The 21,674-nt window shown below is 35.0% G+C and overlaps 1 protein-coding gene across 1 annotated transcript; it reads left to right on the plus strand.

Moving 5' to 3' along the window:
• The first annotated feature begins 1,481 nt into the window (after nt 1-1,481).
• Nucleotides 1,482-20,717, plus strand: LOC118182457 (putative ammonium transporter 3). Its single transcript, XM_035351804.2, has 6 exons — nt 1,482-1,798; nt 5,743-5,814; nt 8,666-8,725; nt 15,809-15,885; nt 18,696-19,012; nt 20,327-20,717. The coding sequence occupies exons 1-6, from the start codon at nt 1,518-1,520 to the stop codon at nt 20,471-20,473; spliced, it is 954 nt and encodes a 317-aa protein (XP_035207695.2). The 5' UTR covers nt 1,482-1,517; the 3' UTR covers nt 20,474-20,717.
• Nucleotides 20,718-21,674: the final 957 nt, after the last annotated feature.

A 21,674-nucleotide genomic window follows, 5' to 3' on the forward strand; every position in this document is an offset into this window, starting at 1 on the left:
GGTTCATGATTCCCCCATTCTGTAAAAGAGACACGAATATAATAAAGAGACACGAATATAATAAAGAGACACGAATATAATAAAGAGACACGAATAATCAAATACTAACAAAACAACCTATAACAGTTTAAGTATTGGGCGTTCAAGAGTGTCTTCTTAGAAAGATCTGCTTTCATGATATCGAATATTCAAGATGATCCTGTTTTTGATAACATTTGTTATCAAAAACAATAAGAAGTTTAATGCGGATTCTCTGAACTCATATGGAGAACTCTCTATTGAACACAGAACTGAATATACTTGAGATTTCTGCCAGCTACCTTTAAAGTATTAAATTGACAAAGGGAACGATAATTACTGGATTTTCTAGTAAATTCCTTTAAAACATCCAAATGTCCATGATGCCTCCTTCCTTAAATATCGCTCTTTTTTGTGATATTTTCCTAAACACTATGAATTTGAATGCAAAATTTGCCACTGAAGCCCTGTGGATATAAAAAAGATATTTCAAGATTTAGTTAACGTACTGGAAATTCTAACGTTTATCTGCCGGAAATACGTCGAAACATAATAAACGAACAAAATTACCTAAATTCTCAGCTATTACATTTGAAGGATCTCTTGCCGTCCATGTCATCGACAAATAGATCAATTAGGCTTTCTATTTAGTCATCAACGTGAAATATTCTTGATAAACTAAAGTTTTCTGAAAGCTAGAATACTAAAGTGACTATTTGCTGAGTTCTTGTAAGTAACAAGTCCAAAGAAAGATTAAATTATCCTTTATTCTAACTCAAAGTAGATTAACATGTGGACCCTCTCAGGAGTTTTACTTGAACTTTAAACATCACCAGCGTATACTGGCTGGCACGTAGAAGTACGGCCGTAGAATAGTAAGCTTGCTTAGTCAAACAGCAACAACGTAGCCGAAAGGCAGAACACGCTTTTCCAAGTGACCGGGAATTCAACTTAAATAGGCATTTATACCTCATTTGCATAAAACGTAACTCGAAAAACTCATTGGGAAACGTAGATGGAAATTTAGGATGTATAGAAAAGGCTTGTTCCAAAATTAAAATAACTTTTAGAAAAATAAAGTAAGCCTCACAGCCAAAACCTTTGCCATGGTGCATCATAGGGGGTGGACTGATATTACACCTGCCAGAGAGTACAAACAAATAAGGATGTCAAACCCACACCAGTGCTTTCAGGCGAACAGCCTTTCTTCGCTAATCACTGTGCTATCCATAATGATATTTTGTCAAAACTTAATCTGTCGATATTCGTGAGAAATGTTAACTGGCTTCTTAAACTTTATATTGCTCAAAAATTAGCTGTATGCTACTTGTACTATATCAATCAAAGAGAGGAAAATAATTTCTTAAAATGAAACGTCGTAATATCGGTTATACAAGTGACATTGTGTAGTGTTAATAAATATGTTAATGGATCACTGAGCTATTTTCTTTTTGCAGTTGGCATATGCAACGACGGCTACCACACTGATCTCGGGCGCCATGGCAGAGCGGTGCAAATTCACAAGTTACTGCGTAGTGACGGCCCTGATCATCTTCGTATACAGCCTGCCTTCAGGATGGATGTGGAGAGATAACGGGTTTCTCGCCTCTCTGGGAGCCGTAGATGTGGGAGGATCGGGAACCGTCCATCTTGTTGGTGGCTGCTGCGGAATCGTAGCGGCGACCATCCTGGGACCGCGAACGGGTCGTTACGACAGAGGCCTCCAACTGCTTCCCCTAGGCAATCCCACCAACGCCTTGCTGGGTCTCTTCATGCTGTGGTAAGCTACCCAACTATGCGAGAACTTAAGAATGTAATTTCACATGCTGAAACCCTTTCCTTATTTGTTGGCATATTTCATCTTCTCATATCTCACATTATTATTGCGAGGACTTAAAATTTTCTCATAGAAGTGTGATATAAAGTACACAGTTATATGCATCCTTAGTTTACAGAAATTTTGTTTCGCCAACATTTATTAACATTTCAAATGATTTCAGTATTTCTGTGCGCGTACGTGCGTGTGTAAATTAACCAGGGACATTTTAGTGTATCGGCATTTTCGAAGTGAACAGTAATCCCAATCTTAAGCAAGGACTCCAGAGAGGATAAAGCGAACCTTAAAGTCCGCTTTATCCCTCCTTCCTTCATAGAATTAGTTCCGGATCCTGCTTGTCTCTTGTGTGACTTCTGGCTTGCTGCCTCTTCTGCCGTACCCCCTGTGTCTTTACGGGAGCGATTGTAGATTTCCAGACTTAAGTTGACGGATTAACCGATGTCTTTCCATCTTTACATTCATTTTTTTTTCTATGTTCATTTACCTTTGTTTTAAATATATCTGTTGTCCTGTGCACTTGCCATTGGAAATAAAAAAGGACTCTCCTTTCATTTAAATATGGATCACGATATTTCTTCTCCGTTTATTCTACGTTTCATAACAGAGTCTAAAATTGACTTCATACTTTCCTAGCTAATTTGATTTTAATTTTCTACAGTAGAATACTTTTATTTTCAGGGTTAACTCATCAAGGTAACAATGGTTACCTAGAAAGAAAAAAAAATTATGATCTGAAAAAGAAGGCAAAAATTCTAAAAGGGGAATTTTTTAAATAAAAGAAGTTAGATTTTCAAAAACCAAATACTGGAATGCCTATATAAATATGCTAATTTCAAATCAAAGAATCACTGGAAAAAAAATTCAAACTTTATGTTAAAGCTAAAAGAACAAATTTGAAAAATTCTTTTCTTGGTGAATGGCAAGAAACATTAGAAAATTTTCCAACAGCTTCTTTTTCATTCTAAATGCATATCTTTGTGATACGCTTCTTGAATTTAAAGTTTCAAAATAATTTTTTATAAATAGGTAAAACATTAACCTTATTTCAGTAACAGCTAAAACTGTAGAGACATTCAGATTTTTTGGAAGCCGGAGAGAGGAAAAATTAGCAACCGCCTTCGCCAGAAATCAAACCACGGACCTCTGGAATACCGGCCCAGCGTGCAGAACCACTACACCACGAAGGCACGCTAGGAAATCGGGAGAAATACTTAAAATACTTAAATAAAACAGTAACCTTTCAGTTATATGACACATTTCATTTTATTTTGCTGCAGTTTTTGAATAAAGCTCTATTGATTTCGAAGGTCATTAGATGCATGTTGCTTTTCTTTAACACTAAAAGGATTCTACTCTTTTGCACTTGACAAAGAGGGAGCTATGTCTGATCGCCTACGAAATCGATAGAGTTTCATACAAAATCTATGCCAAAATTAGATCTCTGTCTTGGCTCATTTAAAATTTTACATTGACGTGTTTTTCTTCAATTCTGATAATTTTATATAACTTAAAATTTGCATTAAACAGAATGTATATTAGTAGTCCAAATAACAGATTGGTTGCCAATATCCTTATCTACTTTTTACAGGAAATCGAAGGTTTTAGTTTTGCTCAAGAAACTACCTTTGCATGTCGTGGTATTTCTTAAAGTAATTTTTCATTTTTTCACCAGCGGCCGATCCATAAAGTTACTGAGCACTGGTAGCTCCGTCCGGGTTTCGAATCTCAGCAAACGGACTGGCTACATGGGCTACATGGGCAAAAAAATAAATAAAGGAACATTGTCGCGTATCAACGTTTTGCTCAAATTTATTGAAGACACTTTTGCGACGTATCCAATTAAAAGAAATCAATCGACACAAACTCGGCCATTTAGACCTAATATAAGCCAATTAGGCGGGAATCATGTTCCGGATTATATATCAGAAATAAACAACAACCCTACGCGAAGGTGTTCGCATTGCTACAAACGTAAGATCAGGAAGGAATCGCGTTACTGATGTTCGATTTTGCAAAGTGCCATTGTGTATAGTACCCTGTTTTGCTGAATATCAGTCCACAGCAGGAATTTAAATTCTTACTTTTATATGTATAATATTTAATTTAATCTATTGCGTTTTTATTTGAATATGTATGTAGTATATGTTTATGTTAACCAAATAAATAAATATTAGACATAAAATGTTCCATTTTCGAAGTTTTTCAGATTTCTGACGTGTATAGGAGCCAGTTTTCCTAAGTCCTCCACGAAGGTATCCCTCTCCTCAGGTAGATAATCCTGGAGGGCTTTTCCATATTCAAATAAACCAATCAAATATTTTCTTAAAAGTACCACACAGTGCATTCTCTGAAGTGGCATCCAGCAGCTTTCATGAGGCCTTTTAGTTACGTTTGCATTTACTTAGCAAATTCACTTTAAAAAGACTGTGTGCTTGACACTGATCATTATGAATCGTTATCAAGCAAATTTTGCCTTCAGAAGTTGAATTTATTAACCCGTTAACTATGGCGCTCTCGTTTAAGAGTACGCACCCTTTTGTGTCGCCAAAAACGAGCCATGACGATTCTATTCGTCCATCACAGAGTAAGTTGCGCTGGTAAGATATTGGATGAAAAAGATGGTTTGGTTTTGATGAGTTGGATTTGTTTTATAAAATGGAACATTTTATGTCTAATATTTATTTATTTGGTTAACATAAACATATACTACATACATATTCAACTAAAAACGCAATAGATTGAATTAAATATTATACATATAAAAGTAAGAATTTAAATTCCTGCTGTGGACTGATATTCAGCGAAACAGGGTACTATACACAATGGCACTTTGCAAAATCGAACATCAGTAACGCGATTCCTTCCTGATCTTACGTTTGTAGCAATGCGAACACCTTCGCGTAGCGTTGTTGCTTATTTCCGATGTATAATCCGGAACATGATTCCCGCCTAACTGTCTTATATTAGGTCTAAATGGCCGAGTTTGTGTCGATTGATTTCTTTTAATTGGATACGTCGCAAAAGTGTCTTCAATAAATTTGAGCAAAACGTTGATACGCGACAATGTTCCTTTATTTATTTTTTTTTTTTTGATATAATATGTTCAGACACATAATGCCTAAGAAATGGAGAAATATCTTTTTGTAGTACTTTTTGAGTCGCTTTCTTGCTGTGGAGTACGCTATGATAATTCCAACGCTCATATCCACTCCACCCTTTTTTTATTACTATAATCAATCACTAGCTCCGGTTTCTTTGCTATTATCTTTCTTTTCTCTGTTTCTATTACGTTTTACATCTAACTTAAACATTTATTAAGAAACATAACAGTGCTTTTTGTTACATTCCGTCCTATTTAGTTGCGAGCAAAAACAGAAAAATTTTAATTTTTATTATATTACGATGCATTTTGGAGCATGACTTAAAACTAAGCAATTATTATAAAATTTCCATCATTATTTGCAGCAGTCAGTTTGACTTACTATCTATTACAAATTTTCTCCATAGCTGGACATTAAATTAGTCGTCTGTTTTATGAAAATCAATATTCTCCGTTGCCAAATAGCTCTAATGAAAGGGTGGAAGAAAAGAAGTTTAAGTTAAGAAGAACTAATCTTAAGTCTTCAGGTAGGAAACTTAAAAAGAAAAAAATGTTAAGTAGCAGGTTACAGGAGCAATTAACTTTCTAAGCAGGGAAAGCAGCAGAAAATTTTAAGAAGGAAATATGAGAATATTTTCTATTAAACTTACGTCATAGAAAAAAAATGAGGAGCAGAGTATGTTTGAAGAAACAAAACCGATTTGAATTACGAACTTAGTAACAAAGCAAGACGCAATCAGTGCATTTTATGGCAAAATAAACTAAAATGATGCTTTCCTATTTCTAGGTGGGGCTGGTTAGGATTCAGCGCCGGAAGTACAACTGGCATAGTGGACGACAAGTGGAAGTATTCATCGAGGTAAAAGAAAAAAAAATCAGTTATTTTCATTATAAATCATTAACTCTCGAAAGCAGCTTTTTGTTCTTAGAAGAGGTGATGCTATTGTAAATTCTAATAAAATCATGTGCAGCGTAAATAGACATTGCTGCTAATTGCGATGAATAAAATCTTCCTATTATAATAACGGGGCTAATAGAGCTTTGATTCCAAAATCAATTTTATCTTGATTCCTTAACGACATTTTGCAACAACCCTTAATTATAAAAAAAAATTTTCCTGTGTTTATATACCTCCAACACCTTCATTTCTAAACTTTTTCATTCTATCGGGTCAGTCCATACGTTCGTGCGCATTAAGAACACGCGTGGAATTCACTGTGACGCATTTACTAAAACAATACAATTTTGAACCTGTTGAAACTTGTCATCATATAACTAACATATTATTCAGTTCATCACCAATTTTCATAAATATCGAACTCATTTTAGTACCCATAGAAGATGAATATAGATAATCAGTACAAACGTGCTGTGCTAGATTTTTTTTTATTTTCGTGTGGTGAATCTGTCAGGTTTGCAGCGATAAAAATTAATAATGTATATGGTGAACACACTATTAGTGTAAAGACTGCCCAGAAATGGTTTTAAAAAATTTAAAGTTGGAAAAAGCAGCATGGATGATGAACCCCGTTCAGGACGTTTTGAACTGTTATAACCAAATCAAACGATTCATTCAGATGTTTATAGTGAACAACTTTGTCGTCTAAACTCAGAATGGATCCAAAAACGCCCACGATGGGTGAATATCAAGAAGGTGTTGTTTCATCATGATAACGCTTGACCGCATACGGCTCGAACAACTCTGCAAAAAATGAATGAATTTAATTGGGAGCTTTTGCCACATCCTGCTTACTCCCTCAGATATTGCCCCAAGTGATTTTACCTTGTTTAGTGCCTTACAATTTTTTTTTTTTTTTTTTTACTGGGAAAAAAATTAAATTCCAAACAGGATGTACACAATGAACTTTCAAGGCTTTTCTGCATCAAAACCAGAGTGTTTCTACAACAATGGCATAAAAAAGCTGGCTGTGAGATGACGAGACATTGTAGATAATGGAGGAAAATATATAATTGATAAAAATGTTAAATTGTGTTTATATATATATATATATATATATATATATTATTTAAAAATTTACCAAAAAGTGCGCACGAATTTATGGACTGACCCAATCTTTCTTGTGCACGCTACTGTCAGTGCTGAAATTATTATATATATTATGGAAACTCTTTTGAACATGGGAGCTTAAAGCCTGAGTTCATTTACAGGTGGTATTTTACCTTGATTCTGCAACAAACCTTAATTATAACAAAATTCTCAGAAGTATATAGATTTCTAACACCTTTATTTGCAAACTTTTTGATTCTATTTCTTGTAAACGCTACTGTCACCGCTGTAGTTGCTAGTTTCTTTACGGATCGTATAAGGTTTCTGTAATTAAACTTTACTTAACTCTGTAATTAATTTACTCTACTTAACTCTATAGTTACTATAGGGATGGATAGGTGGCGCCACTAAAATTATTGTTTTTGTACAATTTTTTTCCCGCCAATTTATTCAAATTTGCATGATCAGATTTATTATTATTTAATATCAACAAATTTTTACGTTTTGCAAAATATTTATTTATTTTGCTGTGTTTTATGCTGCGCATAAGAAAACTTTCAGTGTGCGAATAAAAGAGTGTTTTTTTTTTTTTTTTTTTTTTTTTTTTTTTTTTTTTTTTTTAAAGCAGATTAGCTGGTTTAAATATTTCAGTGAATTACTCGATATTAATATGACTTAGAGTGATCCCCTAAATGTAATGGATATAGATTACATCAAGGATTTTGCGCATATATTAAAGAAAACAGATAGGAAATAAAACAAAATAGACCCGATTTTGTACTACTAGATTTAGTTGTTTCAAAACGTATTTACAAACAATTTGTTGTAAGCAGAGTATTTAAAAAAAGAGAGATCTTTGTAACGTAAACGTTAAAAAAAACTCTGTTTGAGAGTAAATTGATAACAAAGATTCGAAGACAACATTTTAAAACTCTTCGCAAATTCAACGGAAAAACTGTAAGTGAAAGTTAACTATAAACATTACCTTTATAATCACACTCTGAAAACGAAGTGGCGCCATCTTGTATGAAATTGATTAACTAGCTAACGAAATTTGGTAGAGCTCCAGTTGGGACAATACTTAAGCACCTTTTATTCAGTAACTGCAAACGAATTTTCTACAGTATTACATGGAACGTACAATGAAATGCCAATCTACATGTTAGCATGATAAAAACAGGCGTGAAAAAAGTAAAAATTATGATATTAATAATGGCTAAGTTGCTTTACTAGTGAACAGGTAAACAAAACGTCGCTTTATTATTAGTGGCTTTCTTAAAATCCTGCCTAATTATAATTCGAAGGCCACCAGTTGTTCGATGAATGAAACTGCTGAGCACTGGAATATAGACCCGAGCTCAAATTCGGGCGAAAGTTTTGACTAGGGTGAAAGATTTCATAGTTTTCTCCGTATGTTATATGACTACAAGCCAGTTTCTCTTAGAAAAGCACTCCACGAAGGCAACCCTTCTCCTAGCAGATAGCTTTAGTTTTGCCGTAATTAAATAAATCTAAAATTCAAATTCTAATTTAATAAAAGATTTTATTTTTACGTCTGCAGTTCATCATTAACATAATATAAAAATCATAAAACACAGCTTAATCTTGAAATGACGTGTTTCAGAAAAATTTATATTATAAGCTACGATCTTGTATATATCTGAAGCTTAATGAATTAATATGTATTCTGACTTTTTTCCAGAGCATCTGTCACAACAGTACTGGCTTCATCTGGAGGTGGTTTGGTGGGAATGATATACAGGTATTTTTCTAATCTCTGTTTCACAAACCTATCTATTTTGCCTCTTGTAAATGTGCGTATGTCATAAAAGATATTTCCAAAGTACGTTATTGAAAAATATATTTGTAAGAAATGCTGTGGCAGAAAAAAATGTGGGAATGATTTTCAACTCAGATATGGTCATACGAGCAGTTAAAAGTATTTTGAATTTCCCGTGCCCATTATTAAACTATCTATTTAATTTTATTACCAATCCATAAAGTAAATAATTGAATGAATAAAAATAATGATAAATAAAAAAATCTGAAAGGTTTCAGATTTTAATGGTCGCCAAAGCGATTTTGTTAAGGTTCTTTATGCTCTCGCTCAGTTCGCAGTCTACCAGTCAGCAGTTATGCTCACGCCTGCTAAATCATTTTTTTGTCATTTTAGTTTTATTATTAAGCACTCTTTTCTTCGCATTAATGCCATATACAATTCAACAAAAAAAATTTTAAAATTTTAAAAGCAGCATGTGTTAAGAATTTCGGATGAAGCGTTAAGTGTTGCTATACATTTTTCTGCTCTTTTTTTATTTGTTTGTTTTTCAGTCTTTTTTCAGTTTATCATATCAGCGTTTCGCTTTCGTACTAAGATAGCTTTAAATAACTTTTCTTTATCTTTTTATTATTAATGTTTTATGTGATTAACTCATTTATTAAATATCCTGCTCTTGGCGCTTACGTCACATAAAATTCGATTCAACGGCAAAATCACAAAATATTGGGTTGAAACATAAGTAATGGCCGTTTATGTTGTGTTTAAAATTACGCGGTAAGCCCCAGCTCTCCTAGCCAGTAAAGCTGGCCATGTGGCTTAAAAAAGACCAGACCTTCTAACCAACAAAGCCAACAAAAGCTCAGGAACTTTAACCAATAAAAATGCAAAAAAAAAAAATAAATAAATAAATAAATAAATAAAATAAAATATGATAGTTGCAAGCTGCCCAGACAAGTACAAAAACGAACAAAAGAATAATTAAAAGATAACGAAATATCATCTGCGTAGCACACGAATTTTAGTTCTCCATATTATTTAAAATCTTATTTACAATGAGGCTCCAGAACAGGGGTGCGCAACAAGAGCCCTGAGAATTTACTATGCTTTCATGGTACAACATCCTGATTCGCCGTTTCCTATCACGCGACCCCAAGTGATCTCATCTCACTTAGACTACGCTACAAAAATCTAATTCTCTCAGTAATTATCTACATTAATTTCAAGTTAAATCTGAATTTGGAATGCAAGTACAAGAATTATTTCAATTCGTACAAATAGCTTACTCAGAAATTATGTAAAACCGTAGTGATTTACTTCGCTAATGCATTCTCATTAGAATGGATGTATTTAACCCTTGACTTTGCCTTTTCTATGTTTTCGCCATCGGGTGAGCGGTGTGATTGCATCCTAATTGACTTAATTACCGAGACTGGTCTTTAGGGCATAAAATTGAAATATCTGGTAAAACTTCTATGTAATTTTATGCCAGTATTGAAAGAAACAATCAATCTGATAAGAAATGGCTCCGACTTGTTTTGAAAATGTAGCGTAAAAGGTTACCAGCGAGAATATTCCGTTTGGCATCGGTTGTACCATTTTTGTTGAGTTTATCGCTTGCGCCGGCAAAATGGAAAAAGACCTGATTCTATTCTGCAAGTAGTTCTTCACAGTATCAAATAGCTGTTTAGAAATATCAATCGATTTCAAAATAGTCAATAGAGAAGACCAAAGAATCGAATCGAATGCCCCCGAATGTCGAAGGCAATCAGGGCAACATGGCTTGTTTGCCTTATATCTCTAATATATTGTATCGTAGTCTAAAGTGCCAAATCTGCTGATCTTCCTTGTCTAAAACCAAACTGATTTTCACTAATGAAACGTATTTCGTTCAGCCTATAAAAAACTCTATTAGTAATTAATTTGTCCAACACTTTTCCGTGCGTTTGCAATAAGCAGATCGGTCGGTCACCTCCATTAGATTTCTGCAACAAAATAAGTCTTCCGATTTTCCAAGAATCTGGGAATACGCATAGTGATAGGCATTTATTATACAGGATAACATAAAAGGAAATAAATTCTCCAAATAATTCCTTCAACAGCCAAGCCCTAATGCCATCTAGTCCGGGGGCAGAATTCGATCTGAAACTGTTTACGACATTCAAAATCTCTTCCCATGTGAACTGTTCTTCTCTATAATTATCCTTGTCCATCACAATTTCTTCAATATTATGTTCAACATCATCATCATTCAAACCAAGTGTCTGTTCAATAATTCTGTCATACAGATCTTCCGTCGAGACGGCTCCCCCTCATGCATGTTTTGTTTCAGAAAAATGTTATTTCTCAATCTATTCCTAGAAATTCTATAAAACAGTTCATAGTATTCTTTATTCTTAACAAACAAATTATTCTTAAATATCTCTCTTTGTTTTCCTAATACATTTTTGATACAAAGAAATATTCTGCTTATATATATTTTTCCTTTGATTTGTCTCATCATCAATTCCAACCACTTGAGAAATCTTTCTACAAGGGAGCACTTTTCTTCTCATTTTATCCACATCATTAGTCCACCATTCAGTCTTATCCTTGTTTTTAACCAAATTCTTAACTTTTAGGTATTCATTCATCTTTCCCACAATCATTTCTTCTAATTCGATAATCAATCCATGAAAAACCCTGGAGGAATGACATTCCACAATACGATCTTCAAATAACCGAAAGTTACTCCGCAGTTTATTAATAAATTTCTTTACTTTCCACTTTCTCCTACTAAAACTATAAATAATTTTATTATCACAAACAAAATCTATTAAAAAAAGATCTATTAAAACTTTTGGTCTCTTATGCTCTCAATATTAAGGATCTTCATATCCAAATCTCTTGCTCCTAGTTCCGATGAGACTAAGTTCGTCCAACCCACTCCGACAGAGGAACTAAAAGTTGGTTCAGAATTATTTTTATTTAAAAGTTTCAAATCATGTTGCAGTATAAAATCATTAGTTAAAACTCCCCGTTCATCCATCATTCTCGCTCCCCATATAAAATTTTTACGGAGTTAAAATCACCAACAATGATAAAATTATTTTTATAAAAGTTTAAGACCACTTGTAAATTAATTAAATGTTCATTCAAATCCTCTGCGGGAGAAAAGTAGACACTAATAATGCCTAACCGTTCGCTTTGCTTTTCAACACCAACATATACAATACAATCGGAGACCGACTCAACAGAATAATCCAATGCTTCACCAATTACAATCAAAGCAGGTCTTCCCTTTTTTTCATGTCCATGAACTTTTACAATACGCAGTCTTATAATTTATACAATAGGGCTCCTGCAGCGCTACAAAGAACCACATTCAATGCAGAGAATTGGGCGGCCGCAGCAGAACAATGATTAGTATTTAGACTTAAAATCTTCATAATAAAAACTAAGTACGTACAGCTAAAACTCCAAATCTCCATTCACATAAAATCCTATATACACTTAAATTTAAAAACAGCAATTTAGTTAAAATCTGTATATCAATATAAAATACAAAAATTTAAAATATCAAAGTTATCTAGAAAGTACTTATCTGATCAGATGTCCCAAAGTCCAAATGACTTACCTGACCGGAGGGAAAGAGAACAGGTTTCAGTCGATAATCCAAAACAGCGCAGACAGCTATTTAGGCAAGTAAACAAATTAGTCCCAGCGGCGGCGTATTCAATATCCAAGTGATATCTAATATAACGCATCTCCTTAATTAATATCCAAATGATCTCTAATATATCGCATTTCCTCAATTAGTACCGGACAATTTCTTGAGAATGCATCATGTTCGTCATCAAATTTCGTACCAAATCGCTAATTTGAGAGACTACAATTAATACATTTCTTAACATTAGGTCTGCAAGCAGAGCGATCATGTTTTTGCGAACAAATCCCGCTCACGATATTATTTTTACAAAATTTCTTGACATGGCCAAAGCCAAGAAAATTCAAACATCTTTTGGGTCACAAGTATAATTTTGCTGAGTACGATTTTCATCCCAACGTAATTCTCTGATATTAATATAATCCTCTTGGCAAATACCAGATATCTGAAAAATTCTGTGCGATACTTCCTTTTCAACAGTATTGATATTAAATAACTTTCTAACGCAATTTCCCTCGCATGAACAATCTACTTTAATTTTCTGCTCTATAAGTTCATCTGGAACAGAATCTGATACGTAATAAACAATAATTTTGGATTTAATGAAATTGTTCCCTCTAGGGTTTACAAATTCCCTTAAATTTTCATTTTTAAGTCCCTCTTTTTCTAGTTTTCTACATTCATTTCCACTAGAAAGTCGTAAAACGAAGTCCCCATAGAGTCGTACGTATGATCTCTCTATTTTTATCCGAATTTTTAAGGGATCAATTTTACTCTTGACTTTCTCATAAACATCTACTCCATCATCTACCGGTCTAAGAGTAATTTCATTTCCTTTATTTCTCCTATCAACATTGCCCTTCACATGTTCTATTTTCTCTTCATTATCTCTTCTCAATCCAACCTTCTCTTGTCTCTCAACAGACCTATCGGAGACTCTATCCTTAAAGTTCCTTCAAATCCCTGTCTAGAGTCATCATAACTAACCAACTATCTCTCCACTCTGTGCAGATTCACTTTTGTAGCCCATTCTGTAATTGGTGCCAAAACTATACTCAAGGCCTTCACACAGAATTTATTTTTGGAATTTTCTTTTCTTTTATCACTTTAAATATGCCATTTCATTCAAAATAACGAAAATATTCTCTTTTGGTTTTAAAGCATTATTTTCAACATTATCCTCTTTTTTTTTCAGAAAAACCGTTTTATATCTTCTCCACTGAAAATTTTTATTTTTAGTCATATTGCACGCAACGCTGCGACCTAAGAAACTCTTAAATATACATATAATACAAAAGGCAGCAGCAAAAAGTTCTACTTTACTGAGCTCTAGTTTTCTCAAAATCTCTATAAAATCAATGGAATACTTATATGTATTAATGAACCGGAACAGTAAATACAACAAATATATACAGATTAAAGCAATAGACAGGCTTTAAACTTCTAAAATAGCCAAAAAACTTACGTTAAGCATGCAAATGAGCTCGCTTGATATGGGAAACGTTTTTGCTCCTGAAAAAAAGACCTATGTCTGATTGCCTTGGAAATCAGTACAATTTTATGCAAAATACACGTAAAAGATAAGGTTGCTGTTTGCCTGACTTTAGATGAGGAATGATTTTATTTCGTGTTACTATTTCACATTCTTCCACATCATCTGTGGTACTTTATGAAGTACTACAGATGATGTCCTTTTATGTTTTTACAGTTCTTTTATGAAGAAAGCTTTTTGGAGTAAAAGCAGGTAAATTAGTCACACTTGTCTCTGAAAATTGCAACACCATTAATGCCTTTTCTGTGATATCAAGAGAGCTAAACAAGTTGAATAGAAGGCTAAATTGGAAATATAATCAAATGCAAACAGACCATAAATTAAGCTTTTCTTGTTTTTCAGAATTCTTGGCATACACTAATTCCTTCAAATATGAAACATTATTCTACCAGGTTTAGTTAATGCTAGCAAATGTGGTAAACAAATGCATAGCTGTGTAACTTATAATAGCCAAGTACCAAGATCACTAGTACCAAGGCCCTATTTATGAAGAAATCAGTAGGAAATCGTGTTCTGAAAAAATTATTGGTGTCGCCAAATATTTTTCTGGCCATAATGTATCCCGTCTTGCGCAACAATCATCACTGCAGGAGCTATTTGACGCGCCATATATATGTTTCCTTACGTAGACAGAGGGTCACGGGCATCGCAGACTTACAGTGATACTTGCTCGTGATGCTTGCTCGTGATAAAGCTCGAGCAAGTTACAGTGATACTTGCTCGTGATATGTCTGCTCGCGATGGTCTTGAGACTACTAGATATGATGGCCGATTTCATCTGCTGAGAAACATAGATACTGTCACCAGAAAATGCTTCATCGGGAAGGTTATAGAGCTCTCGATCGTACCCTTTATTAAACGCTTTCCTAGAGGTACGAGTACATAAAGAAATTAGAGGGAAATTTGCCTATAGCCATACAGAGGAATATCCCATTTTGAGGAAGAACATCCCGGTGGGCCCTCGGATGATCCCTTACCATCACTCTGAGGAAAGAATCTTTGGCTAGCCGGACACTGTGAGTACCAACTTGTCTTACAGACATTCGAGTCTTCTCCGGGATTCGAATCCGGGTTCATTGGTACGGCAGTCATCGGCACGGCGGTAATAACCGCTATACCGGCTCAGCGGCATTCCTATAAGTACATTTCTACAGGAGAATATATGTCTACATGTTGCTGAAAACATTGAAGGCTCCTTTTTGACATGTCAAATACCATTCCTTCTTTGGCCTAGCCAGTCACCACATATAACACCAACCGTATGTATTTGGGATTTAATCGGCCAGAAATTCGTTTGCAGCATTCATCTCGCAGCCAATATTGATAATCTTTGGCCTTGGATAGAAGCAATATGGAATGGTGTTCTTTGAGTATGTTTTCGAAAACTTTTGATCAGATGTTTGCAGAATAACAGCCCTTATTGCCGCGCATGATGGCACGGTGGCTTTACTTTGCACACTGATTTTTCGGCATTTACATTTCTTGTGTTGCTGTAACTTTAAATAGTTCTATGCCTCACAGCTCTTTGAATGTGAAATTTTCATTAAATTCTAATTCATTCTTCATGGTGTTGCTATTTCTCGCAACAGGACAACATCAAACAAGGATTATGCTCATTTCTTCCCCTAACATCTAAATTATGAAATTCATTTTATGTTAACACATTCAAACAATTGTTCTTATTATACAAATACATACACATTTCATACTCAACCTCAAAATTTATCTTCCACAGTGAATTTTAAAATTAGTTTCGGCAAACTGATTTACTTTTCATTTGAAGTTGTGCCTTAGAAAATAGTTATATAAAAAAATTTTTTAATAAAGTCTAAAATCCAAACTATGTTTAACACTTTCTATTTCATTGCAGTTTTATAATCAAAAAAGGAATCCACGACGTATCCATCCTCATTAATGCGGTCATGGGATCACTCGTGGCAATATCAGGTGAGATGTAAAATATGCACAATGTAGGATCGAGTTTTCAAGACAATTTTATTCATGCTATATATATAGGCCCATAATAATTATTATTTCATCTTGTTTATCTAGCGTCTAATGGTATAACATTGTTTCAATAAATGTTAATAACACGAAATATTCTAAATAGTTGAAAATAAATTTCGCTTAAGTGTTTCATTATGTCTGTTATATACTTCGAAAAGTCATAAACGAATGGTAATAGAATTGGAATTATCTCTAGATACTTTAAAGATTGTCTTCTGTTGAATTTTTAACAATCATTTGTGTCACGCATACCGATCGTAATCTGCTTCAGAACGACTTTTGACATGCGAATCATTTGTTATATGGAACATTGTTTTTCAAATATTAATATGGGAATAGTTTTAAACTTTCTCTTAGTCAGGTACAGAATAACAAAATAACTTTTAAAAATTCGGAGAGTATTCAAAAAATCATCAAAGATGCAAATATTAGAAATTAACTAATTCATTAATCATAAAAATATTTATTGATATTATGCACGTCTATAATATCACAGTTTTTCGTTTCTATTTTATGAATTCTTTCCATATTTTACTCGAAAGTTGAAGTCTCACCTTCATTTTTATTTTGTTACATATTTAGCATATTAACTTTTTTGTTGTGATTTTAGAAGGTCGGTATTTCTAGAGTTATCTAAAGTGGTTTGCCTCCCGATATTCTTCGCGATGGTCACGAAGTACTGTATAATCTAGATCTGCCGTTCTGTTTGCCTCAGCTGGCTTGAGATGCTATAACTTTGTGGCTTGGACCTCTTCCACTTCATTAAAAATAGTTGATGATTGCTATATGCATGAACCTCTTTAGAAGAAACTTTCCTTTGAGCATCCTCATATTTCTATTAGAAAGGCTCAGCTCAACTAGCAAGTTACAAATGGATATTTGCGACATAAACTACCGGCCAGTTAGAATCTAGACCACAGATTAACGAGTAAGTCCATGGAGGTACAGATCTCTGACGAGTCACTGACTACCACGTAAAAATGGATCTTGTGAGTGTGCACGTGTGCTCTTTCAGCAACTTCAGCGAGTTACGCCCTCCCATTTCACCCCTTAGGCATCCCATTGAAAAGCATTCTAAACTTTCCTTTAGGCATTTTCCTTAGGCGGACTTTCCTTTAGACAACTCCCTCGGCAGTCGTTTATTGTATTGGCTAGGATCTGTACCTTAATAGTTTCGGCACCGGGGGATAAAAACATGAGCCTGGCGGTTCCAGAACCCTGAGAGAAGATCGTTCAAAACGGTTGGTACCAAGCGGGGATTGGCAGTAAGTTCCTAATCTGGGGGTATAGTCAGAGGGTACGGCCTGGCGTTTGACCCGAATTCCATGTAATTCCATTGGTGTCAGAGCGGTGCAACGGCCAGTCCTTTATATACCTCCATATTTTGGGTAATTCCTTCAGTGGGGAGTTGCCCGCATAGTATTGGGGGGTACTTAACAACCAGTCAAATCTTCAGGCCAATTAAACCGCACCCGTGGTGGTCTGTGGTCTCTGAGAGTGATGACTCCAGTCGATCAGTTCAGCTATGGGTTAAAGAGATGAATTAGTCTTTCGCCTGTAAGTGTGGGACAGGCGGTAGCACAATGAATTTTCTTACGTTGTCGTTGGAGGCGAAATATGACATACCCATTTCCTGCCTAATATGCAGGTGCTAAGTTGAATTTGGGCCTGGTTATGTGCCATTTTTGAGATTGCAGTACCAGCAGTTAACAAACTAGTTCCCCTAGGCACATTCCATACTGCCTTAGGCATTTCACACTTTTCACATAGTTTGCGAAGCTTACTACAGTGATGTATTTCCGCCAAATGCTCTGTATTAGTTAGATATATGGAAGCATGTTTCGGGGATTATTATACCAACTTTGAGTCATAAGGACTCGGCGCTTTGCAAAGTCCTTTAGCTGGAACCTTCATAAGATCAACGAAGAGGTTTTCAGGAAATATAATGGTATCGTTAGTTACAAGTAGAATTCATACTACGAGGTCGACTTATCAGGTTCAGTGTTTCTCCTTACTTGCTTGGGGAACATTGAGGAACCTGACTCGGAACAGGGAGCTTACTAAAGCTATGTTCAATAAATGTGGGAAGTAGACAAGATACACAGGAAGGGTATACGAAACCCTTTATTTTTCACTCTTTACAGTAATTTCCGTACTTCGGAATACAGAGACCAACTACTTGTGGTCTGAACGTAAGAATATAAAAATCTTAACTAAACTCTAACTTAAATTTGGAATAATAAACAAGGGCCTACGTGGAAGATTGGCCGTATATTAACAGGAAGCCGTATGTAGTACAGAGAACTGTTAACACTACAATACGTTTAAAATTATCACGAGGATTAAACCTCTGGCCTGGAAGGCAACCAGCAACCGAGTAAAACTGCTAAGGTAAGCGGCCTGCTTCGACTAACTCCTTCCTCTCTCTCTCGCTTGGCAAAAAGCCACAACTTAAGTACTTAGCGTTCGCCAGACACATTTGCATAAATAAGTTAAAGCTTTTAATTCTGGCCGGAAGTAGAAAATAAGAAGTGATAGTAAAGATTTAAAATAAAATAAACGTTAGTAAAACTTAAGATCCTTACAGACTGACTGACACTCCGAATGCGCTTTTAACAGTGATCTAGCTCTGCATTAAAATTTCAAGTTTAGCTTTACATCGGCTTTATTACCACAAATTGCTACAAGATGTTTTTATGAATTATAATTACTGCACATGTTCTGTTTGGGTCTAAATTCTTTACTTACAGGTGGGTGCACCATCGTCCGTCCTTGGGAAGCCATCCTAATCGGGATGGTGGCAGCACTGCTGGTGCTCCTCTCTATTCCGCTCATAGACCGACTTCGAATCGACGATCCTACGAACACCTTTGCCGTCCACGGAATCGGCGGTATCTGGGGCATGTTGGCCATTGGTCTGTTTTCCGTTAAAGACGATATGAGAAACTACACTAGGGGCCTCGATGGATTATTAAAGGGAGGCGGATGGACTTTGATAAGTGCTCAAGCTCTAGCCTGTGGCGTTCTGATTTTTTGGAGCGTTACGATGTCCACCCTTCTTCTTTATGTAAGTATCCGCTTAAGTAATAATATTCTGAAATATTAGTTAATTATTCTATGATAATTAAAATACGCATATGCTAAGAATTAACAGAAGGCAAATTTTATTCTAAAAAATGTATTTTAATTACGGGCAGTCTAAACAGTGAACTCTTCAGACTTTTTAATAAATGTCGTACAATGTACCTTTAAAATAAGACTTAATTGAAATAACATTTACACCGATTTTTTTTCCTTTTAGATAAAGTGCATTATATTAATTTGTGAGGACTGAGAGAACACATTTTCAGAAACTAGGTTGCTGTTGTTGTTGTTACTAACGCTCATTTGTCTTTTAACGCTCATTAGTCAGCACAAACCCACGAAATTCCTCGTGGCAAAGAGCTCAAAATTACGCCTGTCGTTGGCAGCAGCCTTGAGCACCATACAATTAATCAAATAATTAAGTAATTAAGTCGTTGGCAGCAGCCAGAGCAATTTAGCTCTGTTCGGCCTCCAATTTTAATGGAGAGCACCCCGGGGGGGACCGGGTCCGATAGTCTCCCGCCCTCTTCCCCTACCATCAACCTCTCGAGAGAACTTTAGGCTCACCGCATATTTAGAATACTCCATGCCGCACGGACACTATACATTTAGAAACATGCATGCCTTCTCCGGGATTTGAACCCGGCCCCTTTTACACGGCAGTCAGCGATGCTATAAGTTACGATTAAAAACCAAATGACACCTAACCGAGCACATAATATATGGCGTTAGATATATCCTGTATGGATTAAAGCAATGTTGCAAATTTTCGTTTTGATCGTATAAAAATACTTAACATTACGAATAAGATTATTAAAACTAATGAATAATAAATTTCAAACGACAAGACTATTAGTTACAGGCGACATACGAGTTAACAGTCACCTTCAGCTGCTGATCAGCATGGTAACACAGTGTAACAAATTTCAACAGCTGTGTGTATTATTTTTTATTCTATCAGTTTACTAAGCAAACACAAAATAATTAAATCTGTGAAACATCAGATAAGTATCTTATACCTGTAACCATTTGGTACCTTATGCTAGAATTAAGCATAAGAAGAAAGATTTGAAAAGGGTTGTTTCACTTTTCCTATTGTTGCCACCAAATATTATCGCTCTGCATTATATTTAGAGAAATTTAAAAGATGAAGAATCTACATGAATGTATGTATGTTTCTTGCATGTTCATTCAGAAATTTGTTATTTATGCCGCTTTTAAATTCATAAAATTATTTTGATGATATATGATTTCAAAATAAATTACATTTGTTTTCCAACTAATATAATTTATTTAGCCCTTGCATAAAATCATTGGCCTCCGAATGCCTCTGGAAGAAGAAATTTTGGGCCCCGACTATGTCGACCACTGCCTCAAGCACGATGGGAACACCAAACTCATCGCTAGCTATAAGGAAAGAAGGCGGAGGCTCCTCAGGTACTAAGAAGAGGAAAAGAGGAATCCGGAACTTGTGACACAGTCGATGGTCCTGCGTAGCCATGAAACAGAAGTCAAATTTCTTTAACCTGCGCATTACATTACATTACCCAGTCATGGCATTTGCATTTCACACATTCTGGTTGGTACTACATTGCTTAAGACATAATATTTTTTTATTTAATTCTTAATTTACAATTTAACTTTCGATTTACTGGGATAATACTAGATAGGTATCTATGGTTGACTCTAAATCATGGTTATTTGAATGCAATTAAAAAATACGGAAACGAGGATTAATCTATGTTATGTTTCACAATAAAATACTATTAACAATTTGTTTGTTTTTTCAAACCGTTATGTTGGAGAATAAATTCATTTGGTTCAGTAAATTAAATTTACCATTAACAGATGGTTTAGCAATGTTTATATATACCGGATTACAATTGTCGCAAATATAAACAACTTCCAAATAGTAGGACATCAACTTCTATCATTGCCGCTATCCCTCAGACCTTGTCTTTTCTTTTCTGCAATTTCCGAAGATAACTTTCTTTTAGATTAATGGTTTGTAAGAGTAATTTATTGTAGGATTGTATCTCTCAACGACGGTCTTAGTGCAAAAGAACATTTAAGACGCAAAATATGTCGTAGTAAAGCGCAGGCCCACCAGTGGCCTAGCAGTAAAGTCAATGAACACTGGTAGTTCGGTTCGAGGTTTGAACCCCGCGAACGAGCCGACCGCATGGGCGTTTTCGTGGTTTTCGCCATGCGTGATGTGTATACGAGCTAGTTTCCCTGAAAAAATCCTCCAGGATAGCATCCCTTCCTTTAAGCAGATAGCCATTGAGTACTTCGCCAAAATCAATCTTAGTAGAGAGTTTATATCTTAATAATCCTAAAAGATAAAGTTTTCGTTTATGAATTGTTTAATAGTCAAAGAAGACCATAGCAAAACATGCAAAAGCAATTTTGAAAACCTAAATTGTTGTTAAGTCAAAGTAGAGTCTCAAAGTTGGGCAAAAATATACAACATTTTGAAGATGTCACAAGTGCCAGCACACGAGTTGTGTTATAATACAGTTTTAGGTCTAATGTTGTAATGGACAGCGAGTGGTTGTGGAATATACGTACCGATTTTATTTGTTTAGAAGTAGATATAAAATGCCAAAACTTGAAGATGTAACCATCAATACAACGTAAGAGAC

Source organism: Stegodyphus dumicola, chromosome 6 (assembly GCF_044657685.1).
Source record: "Stegodyphus dumicola isolate Sdum_Otavi_A_Nest chromosome 6, ASM4465768v1".
Lineage (NCBI taxonomy): Eukaryota > Metazoa > Arthropoda > Arachnida > Araneae > Eresidae > Stegodyphus > Stegodyphus dumicola.